The sequence below is a fragment of the Grammomys surdaster genome, unplaced genomic scaffold, assembly GCF_004785775.1.
Source record: "Grammomys surdaster isolate TR1022 unplaced genomic scaffold, NIH_TR_1.0 126158, whole genome shotgun sequence".
Taxonomy (NCBI): Eukaryota; Metazoa; Chordata; class Mammalia; order Rodentia; family Muridae; genus Grammomys; species Grammomys surdaster.
In genome coordinates, this window is record NW_021620966.1 from 9,688,739 (window position 1) to 9,711,634 (window position 22,896).

At 39.5% G+C, this 22,896-nt stretch overlaps 1 protein-coding gene across 1 annotated transcript in view; it reads right to left on the reverse strand.

Moving 5' to 3' along the window:
• Agl (amylo-alpha-1, 6-glucosidase, 4-alpha-glucanotransferase) overlaps nt 1-22,446 on the reverse strand; it is a 54,171-nt gene extending 31,725 nt beyond the window's left edge. The window contains exons 1-12 of the mRNA XM_028757291.1: nt 22,347-22,446; nt 21,650-21,799; nt 10,142-10,352; nt 8,840-9,006; nt 7,798-8,001; nt 5,525-5,706; nt 5,276-5,387; nt 4,272-4,395; nt 3,730-3,832; nt 3,537-3,634; nt 2,017-2,156; nt 1,408-1,595 (exon numbers count right to left, since the gene is read on the reverse strand). Of these exons, the coding sequence (XP_028613124.1) occupies nt 1,408-1,595; nt 2,017-2,156; nt 3,537-3,634; nt 3,730-3,832; nt 4,272-4,395; nt 5,276-5,387; nt 5,525-5,706; nt 7,798-8,001; nt 8,840-9,006; nt 10,142-10,352; nt 21,650-21,731 (1,611 nt within the window). The 5' untranslated portion in view covers nt 21,732-21,799; nt 22,347-22,446. The remainder of the gene's footprint in view (nt 1-1,407; nt 1,596-2,016; nt 2,157-3,536; nt 3,635-3,729; nt 3,833-4,271; nt 4,396-5,275; nt 5,388-5,524; nt 5,707-7,797; nt 8,002-8,839; nt 9,007-10,141; nt 10,353-21,649; nt 21,800-22,346) is intronic.
• Between the last annotated feature and the right edge of the window lie 450 nt (nt 22,447-22,896).

Here is a 22,896-nt window from a genome sequence, read left to right on the forward strand (position 1 = left end):
TGTGTGTGTGTGTGTGTGTGTGTGTGTGTGTGTGTGTGTGTGTGTGTAATGCATGTGTAACACTGGTGTTAATGATTTACCAGAGAAACAGAAAATAGTGGCTAATAAACAGACTGTTTCCCACTCTACTCTAGAAGGTATTCTTACACGGAGGTTAGTAAAATGACTATTTTTATCAGCTAAGAAGTAGAATTCTAGAGGACTTTGGTGTTTAAAATTTAATTTTCTATAATATTATAACAATGTCATAAATATGGCTTTTTTACTATTGTTAAAAGCACAACTGAAAAAGACCCTCTGCTTATTATTGAAGGTAAATAATGTTCTACCAGCTTAGCTAAGGTTTTCTATCAAATCCTTCTAAATTAAAACCATATGGGATCTCTCTCTCTCTCTCTCTCTCTCTCTCTCTCTCTCTCTCTCACACACACACACACACACACACACACATACACACACACACACAGCACATAAACTACAGAAGCTGATGTTGATTTTGTTTTTATTTATTTATCTATCTAGTTTTTCTTTTATAAGCACTGTTTTTGTTTTGTCCTAAGATTGGGTCTCACTATGTAGACCATGTCTGTTCATGGAACTCACAATGTAGAGCAGGCTGGCCTCAAACTCACAGAGTTCCATCTGCCTCTGCCTCCTGAGTGCCGGGATTAAAGCCGTGAGCCACTAAACCGGGCCTATCAGCACATATTTTCATAAATTGTAATTTTAAAAACTACCAAAGATCTTACAACTAGGATAAAATTATGTATTTTTTTTTAGGAAGTTGTATTAGGTAAGGAAAATGCAGCAATACTGACAGTATTCAAAAGCCCAGAGCACAGATTACAGTTAGCTTACATTTATATTTCTAAAGAAGACTAATTAAAAATTGACTCAGTGAGGTTCAAGCCAGCTTCAGGATGCCAGAGTATCAGAGTTAGACTATTCGTGACGTGTAAGGGTAGGAGTGTGGCTCAGTGTAGAACAGAATGGTCCTAAAATGTACACGGCTCCTAGTACTCTTATAAAGAGAAAAGGAAGCAGGAACTGAATCATCACTACACTCTGTAAAGAAGCCATTCAACTTCACACTGCTAACAATCTATATCGGAAACAACCTAAAAGACCACTTAGCACTTTATATATAACCAATAAATACTTGTTATGCATAGTGTTACATAAAAATATGATCTTTTTTTCTAAATTTAAAAACTAACTTATTAAATACTTCACAGCCTAATATTCTATAGCAGTTGTATCAGAAGGTTGTTAGAATTAGATAAACTGTCCTATGTGTCAATATTTCTACCAAATCCATGGCAGTGTACAGCCAGCAGACTAGACCTGCTTGGCAGGGACTGTGGAGGCTACAGGTATCACTTCTTTTGTCAACAGAGGTGTCCATACCTCAGCCACGTGGAGAGGCGTGGAGTGGCAGTTGTCAAGACGAACTCCCTGGAAGTAGGTGGCGGTTATCTCAGTGTATTTCTTCATGTGTGCCCAGAGATATGGGCAGTCCTCAGGTTTATTCCCATAGCGCAGTTTAACACTGTCACCCCAGCAAATAAGTTCTCTCCTTAAATAAACGTTGGAACCTGTTAAAGAAGCAGAGTTGCTCTCAGTGGTGCATGGAACCAAACAACAGCAATCCTCAGGGAAACAGCCTGCTTCTAAACCAGGTTGTTTTCTTTCTATAAGTGATACCTGGCTAAATTTTTAAAATTATAATTTTATTTTAGGTGTATGGGTATTCTGCCTGCATGTATGTCTGTGTACCATGTGTATTCCTGATGGCCTCAGAGGCCAGAAGTGGGTGTCTGACTCCTTGGAACTGGAGTTACAGATGGCTGTGAGCCACTTTGTGGGTGCTGGGAATTGAGCCCATGTTCTTTGGAAGAGCAATCAGTGCTCCAAACTGCTGAGCCATTTCTCCGGCCTCCTGGTTGAAATTACATCTAAAGTGGCCTTCCACAAGCTCTTGTTTCCCTATCTATGGAGAAGTGAAAAACCAGGCACCTGGCTCAGCAAAGTTCCGAAGCGGGTCATCGCCCATCACCCATCCGTTGTGTGCCATCAGAAAGCAGGCTTTCTCTGGGCAGTGGATCATGGATTCTTCTGTGGATAAGGCCATTTCTTCAAAGGGGAAAGTAAAATACCTAGGGAGACAGAGTTAAAACAAGGTCCACACAGAGAAACTCCTTCAAGACACTGTGAAGTAGAAACATGACAAATACATAAATACATACAGAAAATCAGAATACATAAAATTAGTTTGGCCCCACTTATAAAATACAAATCTCACAGAAAGCAAAAATCACCAGTGGACTTTTTGAATAAATCAGTAGGATTTGAAAACTGGCTAACATTTTAAATAACCTTCACAACTTCATAACATTTTAGAGAAACCATCGAGGCCTTCCCAACATCTACTTGCCCAACATACGCTGTACGCTAGACATATCAATTTCATGTTATGTGTATGAATGTTTGGCCTGAATGTATTAAGTGCCCTGTGTGAATGTTTGGTGCCATGGAGGACAGAGGAGCCAGTGCACCCCTTGACCTGGAGGTACTGATGGCTGTGAGCTGCCACGCAGAAGCTGGGAACCACACTCAGGTTCTCTGCAAGAGCAGCAAGTGCTTCTAACTGTTGAGTGTGCCTCCGGCTCCTATGCTGCATGTTTCTCTGTAAGGTGCTAGGTGCTTGCTCTCTCCGACTAACACTGAATTTACTACTGCTAAGTGTTATTCTTACAGAGCATCCTCAAAGGTTCACCTACTGGAACCTTAAGGCCTCCCCACCTTCTTTCTTTAGACATACTGATACTTTGTAGCACAGGCTGACCTCAAACTTGGAATCCTCCTATCTCTGCCTCCTTATGGCTGGAATTACAGATCACAGACTTGTGCTACCACAGGTGTGGAGTTTTAACTCCTCAAAGTAGTAGTGTTGGGAGATGGAGCCCAGCAACAGGTGTCTGGGTGGGGACAGGATACCCTGGTGGGTGGATGAATATCTCCTCTAGTGAGTTCTTGCTCTCGGGGACCTGGCATAGTTCTGGATTTTCAGATGCCACCTTGTGCTTTGTGTCTTCCATTTGCTCTCACTTGCCCTTCATCTGCCACGAGCTGAGACAGCCCAAAGCCCTAGCTGGAAGATGAGCAGAGCAGATACGGTGCCATGTTCTTGGACTTCCTGGTCTGCAAACCCTCAACCAAATTAAACTCTTTTTCTTTTTAAATTACCCAATCTCTGGTATTCTCCTTTAGCAATAGAAAATAGACTGACATTAAATATGCACTCCTCCAGAAATATCAATGTAAACAAATATAAATGGGTTCAAACTGGTGATAGTTTTTAAATATTCTCTTAACAAGATTAATCATTAGTAAGCCTATTTCTGAATCAAAATTTCTATCTCAATATAATGTATTGAAGTCATACCTTAAAAGAAACATTTAGGTTAAGTTGAAAAGTTAAATACTCTCAGCTTTTAACTGTCAGGGAGAGAACATTTTACCAACAGAGTGAGTACCTGGTAACTAAGGGGTACTTCCTGGTGACGGGTCCAAGTTTAGGGCCATGGCCCGCCAGTCGCTCATAAAACACGTTTCCCAAAAGACAATTAACTGCCTAGAAAACATTGAACCACGTTACAACATGATTGCCAATGACAACAGACATTCAAACTCAGAAAAGGAAAAGCAGCAATTCAAAACTCGGTGAACCTGTTCCTGGTGACAGCTGGTGAGGTGGTGCTTCTCTGAATTTAACTCTTCCAGTCTCTTACGGAACCAATTACAGCATTCTTCAATTGCAGCTGGCCCGTTGCTAGCACAGATGGAGCAAAACAAACATCAGTGCTTTCATAAAATCCACACTAAACATTTCCAGGTGTCACAGAAATCTCAAATGCTGTCGTTGGGATCTGAGCTATGACGGAGGAGCTTTTTCAATTGTAAAAGGTTTTACATACATGTTTAGCAGGATGGACTGACAGAGAATGTAGAAAAAGGTCAGTGTTGAAATGACAGATTACTTATTTTATTTAAAAAACAGTTCACTTATTTATTTGTTTACTTATATAGTTAATTATGTGTGTAGGGACAGTGTATGTGTGTGTGTGAGCACACGGCACAATGTGTGTGGAGGTCAAAGGACACTTTTGAGACTGGATTCTCTCCTCTCACTGTGGGGGTTCTGAGGATCAATTTCAAGTTGTCAGCATCAATATTTATGGGTAAAACTACAGTGCAAATACACAACATACTCATGTGGTATAAAGGTGGCCAGAGCGACATTCATATCTACAGCACAGCCTAGCCGCCTGTATTCAGGGTCCTGAATAATCTTAAGATGTTCCTTTGGTTCAGATCTAGTTACTCTTCTGTTTTCTGAAAGAAAAAAAATGAGTTATGGTAAATGTAAATGTCTATAAAAGATTCTAACTGTCACTTTTTCAATTTGTTAGTACAAAGCTATTCATAGAAAGCGTGTGAAAAGCTAGCAAGCACCTTTCCTCCCTCCCCCACCCTACTCACTCCCTCCCTCCGTACTCGGCACATAAGAAGAGAGACCAACTGTTAAAAGAGAGAAACCCAGGATTCTTGCAGTTCAGCTTTGCTGGTTACCACCAAATCCTCCTGCCTCAAAGGTCTCTAGTATGCCTATGCTGGTTCAACATGTGTGCTAATGAGTGAATGATAAAAACACTGAAAGTAATCTGTCTAAATCACTAGGAAGATACTTTAAAAGCCACACAGTGCCTAGTAGGGGTTAAGAGAAATAGTTAAACAAAATAAAAAACTATACTGTCAATGAAAAAAATCATGGGGGGAGTGTGTGTAAAAAACTAAATAAATGAAAAAATTCAAACATATGATTTAGTCTCTAGTCTTATTTTTATGTATTAAATAGATATTAACACAGACATATATATTATAGAGAAAATTATATGAAACTACTGAAAAATCCTGACTTTCCTTTAAAATTATTTGAAAAGAAACATAAGAAACTACTAATTAATAATTTTAAGATTTGAGAAAGAGGAATTTGCTATATGTATATATAAACGTCTTTTCTCCCTCCCAAGTGCTGAAATTAAAGGCATGCATCACTATGCCAAGAAAGATTGGAGTTCTGTAGTATAAACAAATACAAATATGATACAATAAAGATTTAATGATGATGCTAACTAGAGAGAAAGAGTGATCCCTTTAAAAGTAACTTTAACTTCTTAAAGAGTGACAGGACGACCTTGTGTAAAACCGTTACCTTGAGTGAGCAGTCTTCTAAATTGTTCAACTGCTTTGTGAACATCTACTTGGAAAAACTCCCAGAGTTGAATCCTTGGGAAAACGTCCTCCCAAATTATTTTCCGAATGCACTGAAAAATTTCAACATTAAAAACAATTTGACCCGATTTCTTCCTCCTTATTAAGCCACATTCTACACATTTTCACGTATATATGTATTTAATTTGCTCTTGGGAAGTTGGTGGGCTGCTCTTCTACACACACGTACGTTCAGGTGCTGATCATTTTCAATCAAAGCAGGGACTCCTTTTTCTCTGTACTTCCCATCTGCCACATCACAGGACAAATGCCAGAGTGCTCTGTCTAGGACCCAGGCAGGTTTCAAGTGTGGAGAATTTACAAGATTGTATGCAGATTCAGGATGTTCTTGGATCCACTTACTATTGGTAGCTTAAAGAAAAGGGAAAAACATATTTTGTATTTAGGTCAGACTTTACAATCACCATTCTTTCTACTCTACTTTCATTTAGTAACTTACTTAATGTTAGTTGTACCTGCAATAAATAAACCCTTGGGTGAAGATAGGATACACCAGGAACACGGATCTCATAATAAAAGGCAAACCAGGCAAGGCACGGAGGCATTTTCTTGTTTGTTTACTTTTTGTGTTTTTGAAACAGGATTTCTCTGTGTAGCCCTGGCAGTACTGGAACTCGTTCTGTAGACCGGGCTAGCCTCAAACTCACAGAGATTGGTTTCTGCCACCTGAGTGCTGGTATTAAAGGCATGAACCATCACCTCTTGGCTTGGTGGTTTTTATTTATAACCCCAGCACTTGGGAGCCCAGGCAGGATTGCCAAAAACTTAAGGCTTAGCCAAAGCTTAAACTTAGCCTAGTCTACAAAGTGGTTTCCAGGCCAGCCTGGGCTACAAAGTGAGACCTTGTCTCAAAAACAAAAACAAAAAACAAAACAAAACAAAAAAACAAACAAAAAAACCCAGAACCTAATACTACTACAAGTCTCCCATGTCTCTAGGTGTGATAAAGACAAACGCCTATCTGATGCAATGTGGATAGAAGTAACATATACATAAGGTTATGTCTTTAAAGACATGACTTCCCATTTCCACTAAGTGGAGCAACAGGAGGCAGAGCAGCCATATTTGATTAAACCCTGGAAGCAAAATGTTAGAGATGACAGAGTGACCCAGAAGAAAGAACCTGGCTACCCATCATGGCTGAGGATCTCTAATCTGGAATCTGAACGGGATCAATCCAGTTTCTTATTAAGTGTCTTAATGAGCCACTGCCTAAGCAGTATCTAACTCTCACCATTGGTAACTGTGTGTCCATATGTGGTTTGCTAATTTGATGTGAAGATCATGGATGTCTAAGTCATTTTTAATACTACCAGTTTTCAAGTGGTGACTATGGAGTTACTAAAGTGCAAAGTTTCCACTGTAAACTTTGAAGCCTGGTTCCAAATTACATGCAGAAACATCACATTTTGGAATGTATCTTTTTAAAAATCCAATTTCATTTGCCATTTCTATTAGAGATTATTACCAATAGTGACAAAACAGCTACATGTCCTTAAACTACACCAACCAGAAGTGCCATTGTTGAAGTATGTTAAGCAGTGGTTGCCAGACTTTCCACATTGCTGTTCACACAGTGATCCTTGTAAGGCACACAGGATTAAAGTGGAAGTTCATGGTACAGGCCTCATGAAGCCAGCTATTCTGACAGGCAAGGAAAACAAATATCTCCTCAGAGGATCACTGTCAGGAAAACTTTATAGAGTTCTATTTGGGATCCCAAACAATCTAACATTACTCTTTTAGTACCGAAGATGTCACAGTACACTTTTTTATCATGTAAAAGGATTTAATAATGATATTCTCTCCAATGATGGAGATTGTTGTTGTTGTTATTATTTGGATTCAGGGGACAGTCTCATAATACAGCCCTTCTGGTCTGCAACTCAGAATGTACCCCAGGTTTGTCTTGAACTCATAGTAATCCTCCTGTCTCTGCCTCCCAAGTGTTGGAATTACTGCTATATCTGCATGTTTAGCATCACATTTTAAAATATATTATGGTATAGAACAGAGTTCCTGCTGTACAGTATTGCCTGTCAGTCTGAACAGTATTATATTCAGGTGGAAACTTATGACTTATGCCCCTTTTATGTATCCTCCCATTTGTGTAAGCATCAAGGTACTTACATGTGTACTATATGCTCACCCAACACTACTTTCCTTGGAAGTAAAAAGGTTTTATTCCATAAAACAGGTTTTAACATTGAAGGCCTCTTAGCTGTCCTTTTGATCTTTAGAATGAATGTTATATAAAGGGCCGGGGACATGGCTAAGAGGCAGACAGCTTGCTTAGTTTAGCATTTATGAGGTCCAGTAATCAATTCCTCACACTGAAAAATACTACTACTTCCAACAATAATGATGTAAAGCGAAATGAAAATATTAAGAAATAAAATAATAAGAATGCAATATTCATGGTGAAATCACTGAAGCTCATACCAGTATGATTGTAGACAACATCAGTAATACAAAGAATATTCCACTCCCTTTTCAGCTTCTCTACTAGCTGCCCAACATCGTTCCAGTTATATCTTTTGTTAGGCCTTGAGAAGTCAGGATTTAACTCTAACTGGTCGGCAAGGGAATAGCACGACCTGGACAGTCCAAGAGTCTGCAGTGGGGTGAAGTGAATCATGTTGTAACCTACAAATGAGAAAACACAGACCAGTGTATGAAAGAGCACGCAGACCAACCTAAAGCTGAGCAAAGCACACACATGAGCTTTCTCAGGTCTTTATCAACAGGAAGACAGTCATGCCAGTGGAAGAGGAACCCATGATAGGGTTCAAATCCTAGATTTACATAGAAGACTGCCAGCAAACCTATGTAAGGCTTCAGGCACTCACTGTCCTCATCTATAAGAAGTGGGGAACGACATGATGGCCGTGGTAACCATCACCACAGCCTTAGCTACTATCAGGTTCAACTGCAATTGCTGACAGCACAGAGTGGCTTGTACAAAATATCCTACACAATTGTAATGTTTTAACCATCCCACAAGACTTGCATTCATCATAGCTACGCCACTGAGCTGTCATTCCCTTCTTTATAAAATATTTAGCTTGAAAGCAGAACATTGATTCTACTCTTACTTCAAAGGAAAACACAACCTAGTTTCATTTTACTCTTGGCATGTCAGTAGCATGTGCCTTTTATATACAAAATGGGTAATCAATATTGGCTAATTAAAACTATATATAATGATACATTTTCCTTCATATTTTTATGCATTTTCCTTGAATAATTTATTACTAACTTACATGTGTCAAATAAAATCTTACAAATGATAATCATTTTATTTTTTGACCAAGTGTTCCCTTTTAACCTGACCCATATGACCTGGTATGTGTGGACATTGTAGATTTTGTATTTATCAGTACATTAGTAAGCAAGAAGAAAAGGAGAAAGCAGGCCTTGGAGGGCTGTGTCATAGCAACTATGGTTAGTCTTCAAAAGAAGAAAAGGAAAGCAAACACACTACCTGACTCCTTTGCCACCCTTAGCCGGCTTTCCCATTCATCGAAGGGTCCTAAACACTTTGCTAAGAACGTCTGGAGAGTAACACAGTCCAAGGGTAACACATGATTATCAGCGCCAATGCGTAAAACAGGATCCACGACTATGTAACCTCCGCCACTTTTCTCCTGTCTGAGGAAAAAGAAACCCAAAATATTTTTAATTAGTTAGAGGGAAAAAAATCATTAACTCAGTCTGATTCTATCTGAAAGGTTAATTGTTCACTTAAGCCCCTCCCTCCCTTTCATCCATGATCTCATGTAGCCCAGGCTACCTCAGATTTACTAGGTAGCTGAGGAAGATCCTGAAGTTCAGATCTTCCTGCCTCTGTCTACCCAAGGATGGAATTCAGGCATGTGTCACCACAGATGGCTGAAATACATGTTTTCTAAGTATTTCTTTTTTGTTTGTTTGTTTGTTTTTTTGTTTTTTTTTCGAGACAGGGTTTCTCTGTGTAGCCCTGGCTGTCCTGGAACTCGCTCTGTAGACCAGGCTAGCCTCGAACTCTTGAACTTTCTAAGTATTTCTAAGTATATAGAAGTCATTTTACAAGGTTGCAACAAAACAACGTAACAGGTATTTTCTTTCTTCCTTCCTTCCTTCCTTCCTTTTTTAATGTGTTCGTGTCTGTTGATATGTAGGTATGCGCACTTGAGAGCAGATGCCTATGGTGGGCAATGGCTCTCCTGGAGCTGGAGTTACGGAGGTTGTGGGCCACCTGATGCAGAGGCTGAGAACTAAACTGGGTCCTCAGTGAGAGCAGCTCAAGCTCTTAACCATTAAGGTATCTTTCCAGGCCCAGAACAGGTATTTTGTGTCCTTTTTCACCTACTATATATCTAAATAGAATAAAATATAACATCCAGTAATGTTGACTCATTAGAAAATGAATATGCTAATGCCTATCAGTAACAACATCATTCAAATAAATAGTATCCTATAAACCAACGGCAGGAAAAGCTTGGAGTTTAACTTGAATAGGCTCTACCGTGACCTCAAAACTGAAGGATCACAGCCTACTCACATCTCAAGTGTAGTTGGGCAGTGGTGGTGCATGCCTTTAATCCCAGCGCTCAAGAGGCAGAGGCAGGCAGATCTCCAGGGCTCCCAGGGAAACCCTGTCTCAAAAAAACAAAAGACAAAAAAAAAAAAAAGGAAAGAAAAGAAAGAAAAACAAAACAATACGGCATAGTCACGGCTCACACGGTAACACAGTCAGATAACATAAGTTATAGGTAAGTTATAGAGTAAGTTAACTCCGGCCTACCCTTGAAGGAAGTAGTACTGAAAAGACCCAGACTGCTGCAGATGAAGTTTACAGTATTTATCGGAATCATCTTCTCTCTCCGTTGGGTTTTCCCAATCCAAGGAACGGAATTTTTCTCGATTAAATGCTTCTCCAGGAAATGGGTAATTTGTGTATACAGTAACAGCTTTTCCTTGTAAAGTTGGGCCTAATCGGAACTGTAGTTCAAACCCTGAACAAGAAGCACATTTGAATAAATCACTTTAATAAACTTATGGAAGGACTTAACATTCAAACAGATATTTTACTTAAAACAGTATAAAAAACATGAATTTTCAAATATACTTAAGATAATTTGTTGTATCTAATATTACTTTTGGAACTATTAGGGATTTTGATTTAGCTAAATTTTATATTTTAGCAAATATAATCGGTATCCCAGAACTGTCTCTGCTGAAGCATCCTCTTTCTGCTTTCCCTGGAATCTAATTCCTATTCACACAACTGTGAGCTGTACAGATTCTTTCCCAGTGGTTGGCCCTAATCCCTCCACCATTCCATTCTGAACCCCTACTGTGAACCTTTGACCAACCACTCAGATGTAGTGTCTGAGCAGAACTATTCCACAGACCAAAATGAAGAAAGTGAATCTTCACATCAGACAACAGGATGCTGAACTTGGAAAATGTCACAGGACAGCTGTGACTACACAGAAAAACGTAGTAGACTGTAGAGTCTCATGAGTATTCTGGAAGCTTCTCAGTGCATCGTTTACACCTGCTCAAGCATAGTAGTGTACCAATAAAGGCCTGACAACCTCCCCTAGGGATGGGAAGCACTGGCTTGCAGGATGATCTAAAGCTACCAAACATATCACCGGGCTCAGAACCGGGAAGGGATATGTGCAGCGGGTTCTTATGCATCTGCATATGAGGCAGTCATACAGCACTGCATATCCACACATCTCATAATTACTAAAGCTTTGTGGATCCTGAAAGTCAAGATATACCTAGTTTTACCAAAGTTAGGCTGTTCCTATGAAAACATATCTGAGACTTCTGTGTGACAAGTATTTTGTTATAAGAGGAAAAAAAAAACATGTTGCAGTTAAAATTAGTTTACTCAAGAGAAAGTTTAGGTTGGTTTATAGCAGACTTTTTAAAAAAGTATTTCTTTTATTTTTTGAGTTTATAATTACATAATATAACGTTTTCTTTTCTGATATATCCCTCCTTGCTCTCTTTCAAATTTATGTTTTTTTTTTAAAAAATTTTTTACATATGTACACACACACACACACACACACACACACACACATATGCTCCTAAAAACACAAATACAAACTGCCCAGCTTGTATAATGTTAATTGTATGTATGTTTTTAGGGTTGACCCTTTGGTACTGGATAACTAACTGGTGTGCTTTTTTCTGAGGAAGACTTTTTCTCCTGCTCTCCAAATTTCTTAGTTGTCTGCAGTTTTCTCTGTAGGGCTGAGGCCTCTAGAACTTTTTTCCCACCCACATTAGCTTGTCTATTGATGTCACCCTTGTTCAGCTCAGACTTGTTTACAATGATCAGGATGAGAGATTTATGTCTACATCTATGTTGATTAGATATACAGGGCATGTAAGTTTTAAATATAGCTGGTTGTGGTGGCACACGCTTGTAATCCTAGCATTTGGGTGGTAGAGGCAGAAGGATGGAGAGTCCAGGGTCATTCTTAGCTACACAGCAATATCAAGACCAGCCTGAACTATGTGAGACCCATTTAAAAAATCAAAATAAAAATTTAAACATGGATGTATCTCAATTCATAATGGACAAAAACAATTGAAGAAGGTAGGGGAAAGTTCTGAGTAGAATTCTTAATGCTTAATAAATTTACTTATTGAGAATAAATATACATTTGAGTGTGTGGTGCTGCATGGCTTGTGGGGCATGAGGCAGGCAGATTTTTGTGAGTTCAAGGACAGCTTGGTCTAGAGAGTGGACAAGGACAGCCATGGCTACCCAGAGAAACTCTGTCTCAAAGAAAACTAAGAAAGAAAGAAAAGAAAAAAAAGACAAAAGGAAAATAAATATACTAGTAGTTATAATGTTTATGAAACATGGAACAAAATTAGTAAAAATCATATAATGAAGACCTACTCTGTAGTAATGAATAAATCAGCTGATTCTTATGATTTACAATCTTTTAAAGTTTTTATATATTTATCATGTATCGTGAACTCTATCCATTTCAGTTGGAGAACGTAGCTGCCAAACCTACTGCTTCAACTGCTCCTATAGCTGATCCCATCCCTCCATATCTCCCCAGGCCACCTTATGTCCTGAGACATGATGGTGTTGATATTAGATGATCAATAACCTTGACTGTCCAAGAGAAAGGCAGAGCTGCCTGCCTCTCACTTTACATCTTAGTACAGAAGGTGTATTAAAAGTGGAAGTATGCTGAAGGCCAGCTCGTGGTTAGTGAAACCATACGGACTGCATTTCCTTTGAGTGCACTGCTGGTACGACTTCGTGGTCTGCGTAAACAACGGACACCGCCACAATATTCCTTTAAGCAAAAGCCTGTTTTAGAGCAACTCTGACAGCTAAGGGAAGTGAGGAAGCTGCAGAGGGCAGTAGAAATTGGCTCATACGGCTTAACAAAAGGAGTCACCTCTCCAATATAAAAATTCCAAAATGAAACAGCAAATGCCAACATAGAAGCTGCAGATCTGGCTTGGGTAACTTCTAAGAGTGGCCACTAAACAAGGGATTTTCAGTATAGCTGGAGTCTTACATTAGAGCAAGATGCTACCTAGGACTTCCATACTATCAGACAAGCAATGCCTAGCTCCAAAGCTTCAGAGGACAAGATGAGTCCCTCAATCGTGGGAGTGTAGTTAGTGCCTCTCTATAGGTGACTCTACAGGACTATATGAAATCTACTTTGCCTCTGCTCTATAGACAGAACAAGCCCTGAATGAGAACTTATAGTAAGGTTTTCAGAGTATTTTAGTCCATTCTTGATATCTATGTTCAGAAAACTGAGTCTTTAAAACTATTGTAGCTTCCTGCCAACAAGCTAGATCATCCAAGAGGACGGAAAGAAACATAAAAGAGATTTATGTCATGGCTGCTAATATAACTTGCTGTAGCATTTGTAGTCTGGGGATGAAGGAGTAAAACTGACTATCACATATTTATTATTTAAGGAATATAGTTTGTAAAGCTACAGTGCCATCAATAGTGACTGGTCAGGTAGATTCCAGATGCCATTAACAGTATTTGTGATTCATGGTGGTGCTAACAATAACAACAATAACAATAACATCAACTGGAAAAAGTTGGTTCAATCCTCATAGACAGCTGTGACAGTGTAAAGACTGTGGTGGAAAAATTGATACAGAACAATAGTGTCTGAAGATATGCCTGGATTGTTATAGTTTTAAGATAGACCTTTAATGAATAAAGTCTTTAAATTTTATTTGTTTGTTTGTTTGAGCAAGGTCTTACTCTGTAGTCCTAGCTGGCCTAAAGCTACCTATACTGATCAGGCCAGTATCAAGTGTGTGGTGATCCTTTTGCTTCTGATGCCCCAATGCTGCCAGTGCAAGTTTTGCCATGAAAACAAAGGATTTAGATAGTCTGTAAATCAGCTGACAAAAGCACAGGGTTTGAGAAAACTGATGCCCATTTTAAAGGAAATTCTACTATGGGTAACATGCTATCAAATAGCATCTTTTGAAATCTTTCTGGGAAAAAAAGAGTATGGCTAAAACAGAGTAAGAAGACAAATAGAAAACGTATATTATAATATTATTACAAATAGGACACAAAATTGTTCTGATACTTTTTATATATTCCTATCATTTTATACATGGGAAAATAATTATAAAATTAAGTATGTATTAATAATGACATAGATTTAAAAAAATAACTGCATAAAGGATGAAAGCATAGCTGGTGTGTGGTAGCACACACTGCACACCTTGGCTGAGGCAACTAGATCACAATTTCATGGCCAACCTGGGAGTGCTTTCTAGAGCCCAGTAGGATTATTCCAGGGAGAATGATCACTGGAAAGCAAGGCCAGTGTAGTCAATGTAGCAAGTTCCAGGCCAGCCAGGGCTAGAAACTGTCATCAGAAAAAAAAAGAAAATCTCATAGGAAGACCCATCTCAATCAATCAATAAAGTTAAAACTATTGCAATGTTCGGGGTTATATATTTCTATATTTTTCTACAAATAATTAAATTTATCATCAGGAAAAGTAGTAACATTTGGAACATGCGCAAATATCAGAGGCATTGTTGATATTTAGACAACTTGTCTCTTAGGTTTATACAAATATTGCTTTAGTAATTACACAATGATTCAGAGAAACTATAGCACAAAGGTTAAAGCTCACCTAGACTCTCAAACAGTATTTGGAGCAATGCGGTATCACTTTCAAGCACATTCTTCAAATACAAATATTTATATTCAGCATACATGTATACTGTTCTTATAGACTGTGTAAATCATGTAACACCAAAACCAATGTAAAGTGGCTGGAGACCCATTTTCAATTTCCAATACCAATAACCATATAACCATCCTTTACTCCAGTTCTAGGGAATCCAACACCCTTTGTGGCCTCCATGGGCACCAGGCATACACAAAGTACACATATATACACGCAGACAAAATACTCATACATATAAAGCAGACACTATCAAGACAATAATATGGCTGAATATTTATTATTTTTTAAAAGTTCACTATTTTTTTCATTTGTTTTTCTTTTGTTTTTCTTTTTTTAAAGTTCACTATTTTAAAGATTTATTTTTAATTAATTTACAATTTTATTTTTTCATTTATTTATGTGTATTTCCCCTGCATATGTGTATGTGAATTACATGCACTTCTGATGCACTTGGAGGTCAGAAGAAGGCATCAGATCCCCTGGAACTGGAATTATGGATGGCTGTGTATGAGCCTGTGTGTGCTAGGAACTGAACCTGAGACTTCTGAAAGAGGAACAAGTCCTCCCAACCTCTGAGACACCTCTCCAGACTCTAATTATTTGTCATATGTGTGTATATGTGTGTGGCTATATGCACATATGAACACTGGTGTCCTCAGAGGCCAGACCTCCGGAAGCTGGAGTTACGGGCAGTTAGAAGCTGCCGAATGTGGGTGCTGAGAACCAAAGTCTTCTGTATGAGCAGGAAGCATGAGCCATCTCAGCCTTCTCTCCAGCCCTGCAAGTGTCACTATTTATTTTAAAACTTATTAAAATTTTGTAATAAGGTAATTTAAATATTACAAATTCTGTTTATGCTGACAGTTAGCTTTAATAGTCTCAACTATTTGAGCCTCAACTATATATACATATATATAGATGTATATATATAAAATGTATATACACATACATACATACATATGCACACAAAGGTATCCAAACACAGGTTAAAAAAAGGAGTTCTTGGTGGTTATATATACTAAGCCATGAGCTTAATTGTGAATTCCATTTACCAATTATATAGACTTTTGCTAAAATCTGGTTAGAAAATATGTATTTCTCCTGACACCTAGTAATTATTTTTACAAGCTAATCTGTATTTACACTTGGAAAACCAAGTGAAGTCTTTATTTACAAGAGTTGAAACAGATTAGAAAATTTCTAAAAGTAGCAGGTATTCACTTATATAGGTAAAATCATGTAATCACAAAAGCATTTCTAAAGTAAAGATCAGAACACCTTGCAAAAATAAGGGAAACTGTACCCAGCCCAACATATTTCTCCAAATAAAGTTTTATTGGCACATAAGCACAGCATTTTGCGTATGTCGGTCGTGTCCATGGCTGCTTTCCTGCTCCGGTGGCAGAGCTGATTAGCCACAGCAGAGAGTGGATAGCTGCAAAGCTTGAAAGACCTCACACTTGACCAGCACAGGAAAAAACTGCCACCTCTGCTCCAACCTCAGTTTCATTAAAAAAAAAAAAAAAATCAACTCGCATTTACATTTATCGCAATGGGTAAAATAAAGGTTTCGGGTTTTTTTTCTAATGAGATTTTCTGAGTTTCACATGATAAAAGGCTGATATAACTTCTAAAAAGGACACATTTCCAACCCTTCTGGCTCATCTTTAAGCCAGTCAGCCTCACACCCCCCCACCCCCACCATGCTTCCCTGTCTTCCTGCTTGTCTTAGGCCAGGGCTGACCTAGAACTGAACAGAGAGGCCCCTACCTCTACCTTCTACACGCTGGGACTAAAGGCATGTGCCTTCATGCTTGGCTAGGTCTGACAAATTCTAAGAAGAAAGAGAGATGTTTGTAGCTATTTTTTCTCTTGCTATAACATTTTTGAAAGATTCTAATTTGTAAATTTTAATTTAATTTACTTTTTTTGTGGGGTTAAAGATGGTATCTAGGGCCTTGTGCATGCTACATAAACGCTCTACTATGAAGCTACAACCTAAACCTGTGTGATTTAAAACACTATGACTTATCTACCTAGTTCAGGTACAGATGCAATTCAAGGAAAAACGCAACAAGTAAGGAGGCTGGCCTGCGAGCCTCTGTTAGACTAAACCTCTACCTTTTTGTTTTTAATTCAGCTGACTGAGAGCACCAATGTCCATTCATATGTTACCAAATTAAATTACTTTTCAAAGAGGTTATATTTCCTTTCAGTAGGGGATGAGTAAATATCCCGAAAGCTCAAAGCTACTCTAAAGTGCTAAGTCAAATCACTGAAGCTGAGCAGGTTTCCCACAGTACATGAAATACCTCTGCTAAAATTAGCTTTGATCACAACAGTACACAGTGTGGCTATCTGGTTAATGTTAACACTAACAACGCTTTACTTGGACAGACAGAGCCCTCTTGTAGGCAGGTAGCTAGGAAGACAAAGGATTCAATTACTACTGTAAACAAGCATTCCCCATTAGGCGGTGGGTAGATGGTTTCAATGAAGAAACCTTTGGCAGCTGGAGAGATGACTCAGCAGGTAAAAGTGCTTGTTGCTGTTACAGAAGATCTAGGTTCCATTTCCAGCACCCATATCAGACAGCTCACAGCTGAATCTAATGCCAGCTTAAGGGAGTCACTACTCACTGGCCTTTTCGGGCATGTATGTATATATATATATATATATATATATATATATATATATATATATATATCACATAAACTCATACCAGCCAGCAAACATACTCATAAAATAAAAAATTATTAAAAAAAAACTTTTGTAAATGAATATTTTACTTAATTTCTGTTGATGTTGGTGGTGGTGGGTTTTTTTATTGTTGTATTTATTTATTTATTTATTCATTTATTTCCGAGACAGGGTTTCTCTGTGTGGCCCTGGCTGTCCTAGAACTTAGCTGGCCTCAAACTCACAATCCACCGACTTCTGCTTCCTGAGTGCTGGGATTAAAGGTATGTGCTACCAAGCCTAGCTAAACATTTTACTTAAAACAACAACAACAACAACAAAATAGTAACAATTGAGCTGACAGGTTGGCTTCATAAGAACGCTTGACCCCTGAGCTTAACAAACTTGAGTTCCTTGGTGGTGGAATACCTCCGTGGAAGATGACAACCAACTCCCAAAGGCTGTCTTCTGACTGCCATGCATTCTCAGTGGCACGAGCATGTCTGCAGTCACACACATCCCTCTCTCTCTGTCTCTCTGTCTCTCTCCCTCCCTCCCTCTCTTCCTCTCTCTCTCTCTCTCTCTCTCTCTCTCTCTCTCTCTCTCTCTCTCACACACACACACACACACCCCACATATTACATATTGCATAACATCACACAGTAATAACGATAAATATAGTAAAAATTGTAAATCAACCTAGACAAAAGACGGAAGAATAGATTTCAGGTTTGAGGAATGCTAAATGTGTTCATTTTGTGATACACAATGAGGCACGGAAATTAGAAGAGACTATAGTTTGATTAGAACAGACAATTACTTGGACTTTTACTTGAATCTGAGGAATCTATAGAGATGTCAGTGTTGAAAATTATAACTGGTTCTTACAGTGAAAAAACTAAAAGCAGAGAAGGGTTTGAGTCAAATATAAAAACCCAAACACCAGTCACCAAGTCTTGTGAGTGTAAAGTTTTCTTATTGTCTCCCTTTCAACTCTGACGCTGTTAAGTTCTTATCTTTGACCTCGCATGGGGGCTTAGCCTGTTTTCTTTATTTTCCTGTCTGTAATGTATGTGCAGGTGTGTGTAGCTGTGAGTGCTTGCAGAAGCCAGAGACTGATATTGGTTGTCTTCTGCTATTCTTTTCTGCCTTACTTTTTTTAAGAGTAAAAAGAAAAATTAAAGATTTATTTATTTCTATTTTATGTGTATGTATGAGTGTCCACATGTATGTATGTGTCCTGTGTGTGTGTGTCCCCTGTGTGTGTGTGACCCACAAAAGCTAGAAGAGGGTGTCAGATACCCTGGAACTAGAGTCACAGGAGGTTGTGAGCAGCCACGTGGGTACAAGAGCAGCAAGTGCTCTTGACTGCTGAGACCTCTCTCCAGTCATCCTTATTTGTTTGAGATGCGTCTCTCATTGAATACGGAACTCACTGATTGGTCAGACTGGCTGGCCAGCAAGCCCCCCCCTTACATCTACCTGTCTCTGTACTCCCAGTGTTAGGATTACAGGGACACCCAGCTTTTATGTGAGTGCTTGTCCAGTAGGCATTTTATCCATTGAGCCATCTGCCTAGCCCAGTCACAATTTTTAAGGTGGAGAGGGGACAGGGTTTCACTGTGTAGCTCTGGTTGGCCTGGAACTCTATATAGACCACTAGGCTGGTTCAGAACTCACAGAGACACATTTGCCTCTGCCTCTGAGTGCTAGGGTTTAAGAATTAGTCAGGGGGCTGGAGAGATGACTCAGCAGTTAAGAACACAGACTGCTCTTCCAGAGGTCCTGCGTTCATGGACCACATGGTGGCTCACAACCATCTGTAATGGGGTCTGATGCGTTCTTCTGGTGTGTCTGAAGACAGCTACAGTGTACTCATATACATAAAATAAATAATTTTCAAAAAGAGTTGGTCGGTTTATATTTATTAAGTGTTGTGCATAGCTCTAAGTCTGTAAGACTGTGCTGTCCTCACAAACCTCATAGTACTCCCAACAAGCTTTAGAGGCTGCTTCATTGTTCAACACTTAACTGTTCTGTGTCCACTGTGAAACTGGAGACCAAATAAAGGAGATAGGGAAAAACTACAGGAAGCCTACACTTTAACTGGATGCCGAATACACAGAATGAAAGTAAAAGGCACAACAGATACAGAGGGATCTGACAGGGGTGGAGATGTCAGCTCAGCACGAGAAAAGACACTGGAGATGGAAGAAGCAGGACAGAATGCTAGAGCTATAAAGATTCGGACACTAAAGGTAGGGGACAGAGAGATTCAGTCTTGGCAAGAAAAGTGCAGTCCCATTCAGAATGTCTTGGAAGTCAGAGGTCCCATAAATCAAAAGGGACGAAACTGAATAAGATGATTTGGACTCTCACATTTGGTTAGATGGAAAAGACAAACAGGGAGAGATATCAGAAAGAAATTGCAGCGTTTAAAGAGGGTTGACAGTTAAGGAGCATCACTAAGGATGCTTAAAGTTCTATCCTGGGAAAATATGAAGACAGAGATATCACTAAAGTTTGGTAAAAGGGAATGAACTGACAGCTTAACATAGTTACCCCATAACTAGTTCAGCACAGTATCAGAACAAAGCTACCTCCATGGAGTGGACTGAGAAGCAGAAAGAACAATACATCGTTGCTACTTAGGGCTCTATTGCTACAAAACTATACATTACTAAATTACAGTCTTAAAACTAAACTCCACAAGAGAGCAACATATTTTTACAAGGAAATTAATGCTTAATAGTAACACAATTTGCTCAACATTAGTTTGTTAACAGCTGAATAAAGAAGCAAACCAATAATAAATAAATAAATAAGGAAAGAAAGAAAGAAAGAAAGAAAGAAAGAAAGAAAGAAAGAAAGAAAGAAAGGGAAAGAAAGAAAGTTGCCTTCCAACCCTTGTCATTATACTTGACTTAAAAGCTTCCAGGAAAAAAGTGAGTTGAGGCCACTGTTTCAAGAGATTCCTCAACAGAGAGGCTAGAGTCCAGACCATGGGAATGCATGGTATCTGATGGTGGATGAACAGAGCAAGAAGAAAACCAGGCAGACACTGGCAGTTAATTGAAATGAGGAAGACAGAGAGCCTGAGGAGAGACTCCAAAGTGACAGGAATACTGAAGACAGTAGAGAAGGACAAACCAACACCAGGAAAGTGCAGAGTCAGGAGAGCCAAGCTGGAGCCAGAACTCAGTGATCTAAAACCCCAAACAAACTTGGAAGACGAGGACCATTCAGCATCAAGGCCACACAGTAGATGGTTTTTCCAAAATCTAACTTTTAAAATATTAAAGAAAAAAAATCTTCAAGATGTTTAACAATGTTCACTGAAAAAAAAAAATCCAGAGGACTGATTTTTGTCTTGACGCATAAAAACTTTCTCCTTGTATTTTACAAGTTATATTTATAAATTATCATTGGACTATTTTTGGTATTGAATGTAAAGCATCTGTTAATGTGACTTATAGTAGTGCAAACTGATCTTTGATCTTACTTTTATTTATATCTTTTTGTCATGCTGGGATTTGAACCCAAGACTTTACAGGTATTAGGCAAGAACTTAGCTAGCTATACCCTAGCTCAATTTAATTATTTAAATGATAGCTCAAATATGTTTCAACATCCCCTGATCAGACTTTTCACTTTTTTTCTGGCTTTATCTTCTACTTGCTTGAGAGGCTTCTGATAGTGTAAGCAAACTGACTATGTTTTTGCTGTACTATACCAATGCTTAAGCTCAATAAATGAAAAGAGTGTGCTCTAAAAGGCCACCCTACAGGGATAGATAGATAGATAGATGCATGCAAAGCTAAATTATATACGATTTCACAAGTTATAACAATAAATGCTACTATAAATAGTATGTTCAGTCTTTTAACTACAAATGTACTTTCTAACCACTTCTTTTTCTCCCTGGCATAGGGACTGAACCCAGACTACAAGTTCTATCCATGAGGGACTTCCCATAACCTGTAGTTTCTGCCTCAGGTAGTAGTCTGCAGCAAAGTGAACTGAGCTATCATCGTGATAACTCGACAGATCTATTTATTCTTAATCAACACAAACCTTCATTACTCATCACTGATGTGGAACATAGTACCATTTTGGCACAAATCAAGATCTATGAAATTTCATCTAACTTAAAGTTATTTCAGCGTGCGCGCGCGCGCGCGCGCGCGCGTGTGTGTGTGTGTGTGTGTGTGTGTGTGTCTATGTATGCGTGTGTGTCTGTTCATGAAGAGGACTGAATCTAGAGACTCATTTATGCTAAGCATGCATTCTACCTGCCAACACCCAGTCTCTAATTTTAAGTTTTAAAAAAGTCTAATAGAGTGTCAATGCATTAAAAGATATAAAAAGGGCTATTCAAACAACTTGCGACTGACCTTGTTCAAGTCTGAAGAGGGTCTTCTCTAGCTTCTCCATTTCGTTCAGTAGTAAAATTCGAATCTGTTTACTGTGTTCCATTTTGGAATACGGAGGCTTTGAACTCTTTCCGTAGAATTAAAAGGACTCCAAAGTGGAATAAGTTACCCCTATAAGACAAAGTGGAATTATAGGAAGAAAGAAAATATGACCTAAAACTCGCTGGAGTTGACAGCGGCACTTACATGGCCTAGATATGTTTAAAGCCAAGAAAAGCAACGAGAAAGAATGAAATCTTGTCAGTAAAGTCCGACAAGGGAGAAGTTTCTTCTCTCTTGGAGCACAATAAGAAACCCTGAAACAAAGATGTAGATTCTTACACTCTGTTCAAAACAGAACCGACCAAAACCACCTAAAGCATTCTCAGAGAAAAGCAATGCATCCGCGAAAACCCTGGAGTTCAGTGGCATAAATTCCGTTCCTGAGCCAGGGGGCCCTGAAAGCTCCAAATGGCACTGCAGCCTCCAGGAGATCAGGCTGCTGAACAGGTGGAAGAGCACCCCGTTCCCAAATTCGGGTGTGAAGCCACCAATAGGGAAGTGATTAGAGTGGGAAGCAGTTGCTGTCCCGGGAATAGCTGCGGCGGCACTCGATGTACAGAGCGGCTATAGATAGAAAGAATGCGCATGCAGAGCCGGAGGCATTCCAGGCACTTACAAGCGGGATAGACGTGCGGCGTCGGGAGCGGGAGCCGGAGCCGGGTACAGCGGGAACGCCGGGCCGAGCGGCGGCCCGGGGAGGGCAGGGCGCCGTGAAGGGCACGGGGAGGGGCGCCAGGACCCAGGTCAGGGGACAGTGACAGGCCGGGGCCGCCGAGACTCCGCCCCCCGCGGCTGGAGGACGCCGCGACTCCAGGGCCCCCACCACCACTAGCCCAGAGGGCGTGGCCCTGCCTCCCCGCCTACTTCCGGGAGCCATCGCTCCCACTAGCACAGACCACTGATCTCGCGAGATGTGGGCCACCGCTTTGGGGTTTTAGGGGGTCTGGGTTTTGGGAGTCATTACCCTGATGCACGGTCGCCATTCCTCTCTAGGAAAAGTGAATTAAAGAGCAAAGATGAGCAGAGATAATGTTTAGTTAGGGACGTTCTTTCTGTAAAGAAAATGCAAGTTGGGGAAACCAAGTTTCTTAAAATTCTCTGCGATGGTTGGCTTTCCTGTTACCTGGTGACAAGCTAGTCACTGGGAAACCGGACCTCAGCTAAGG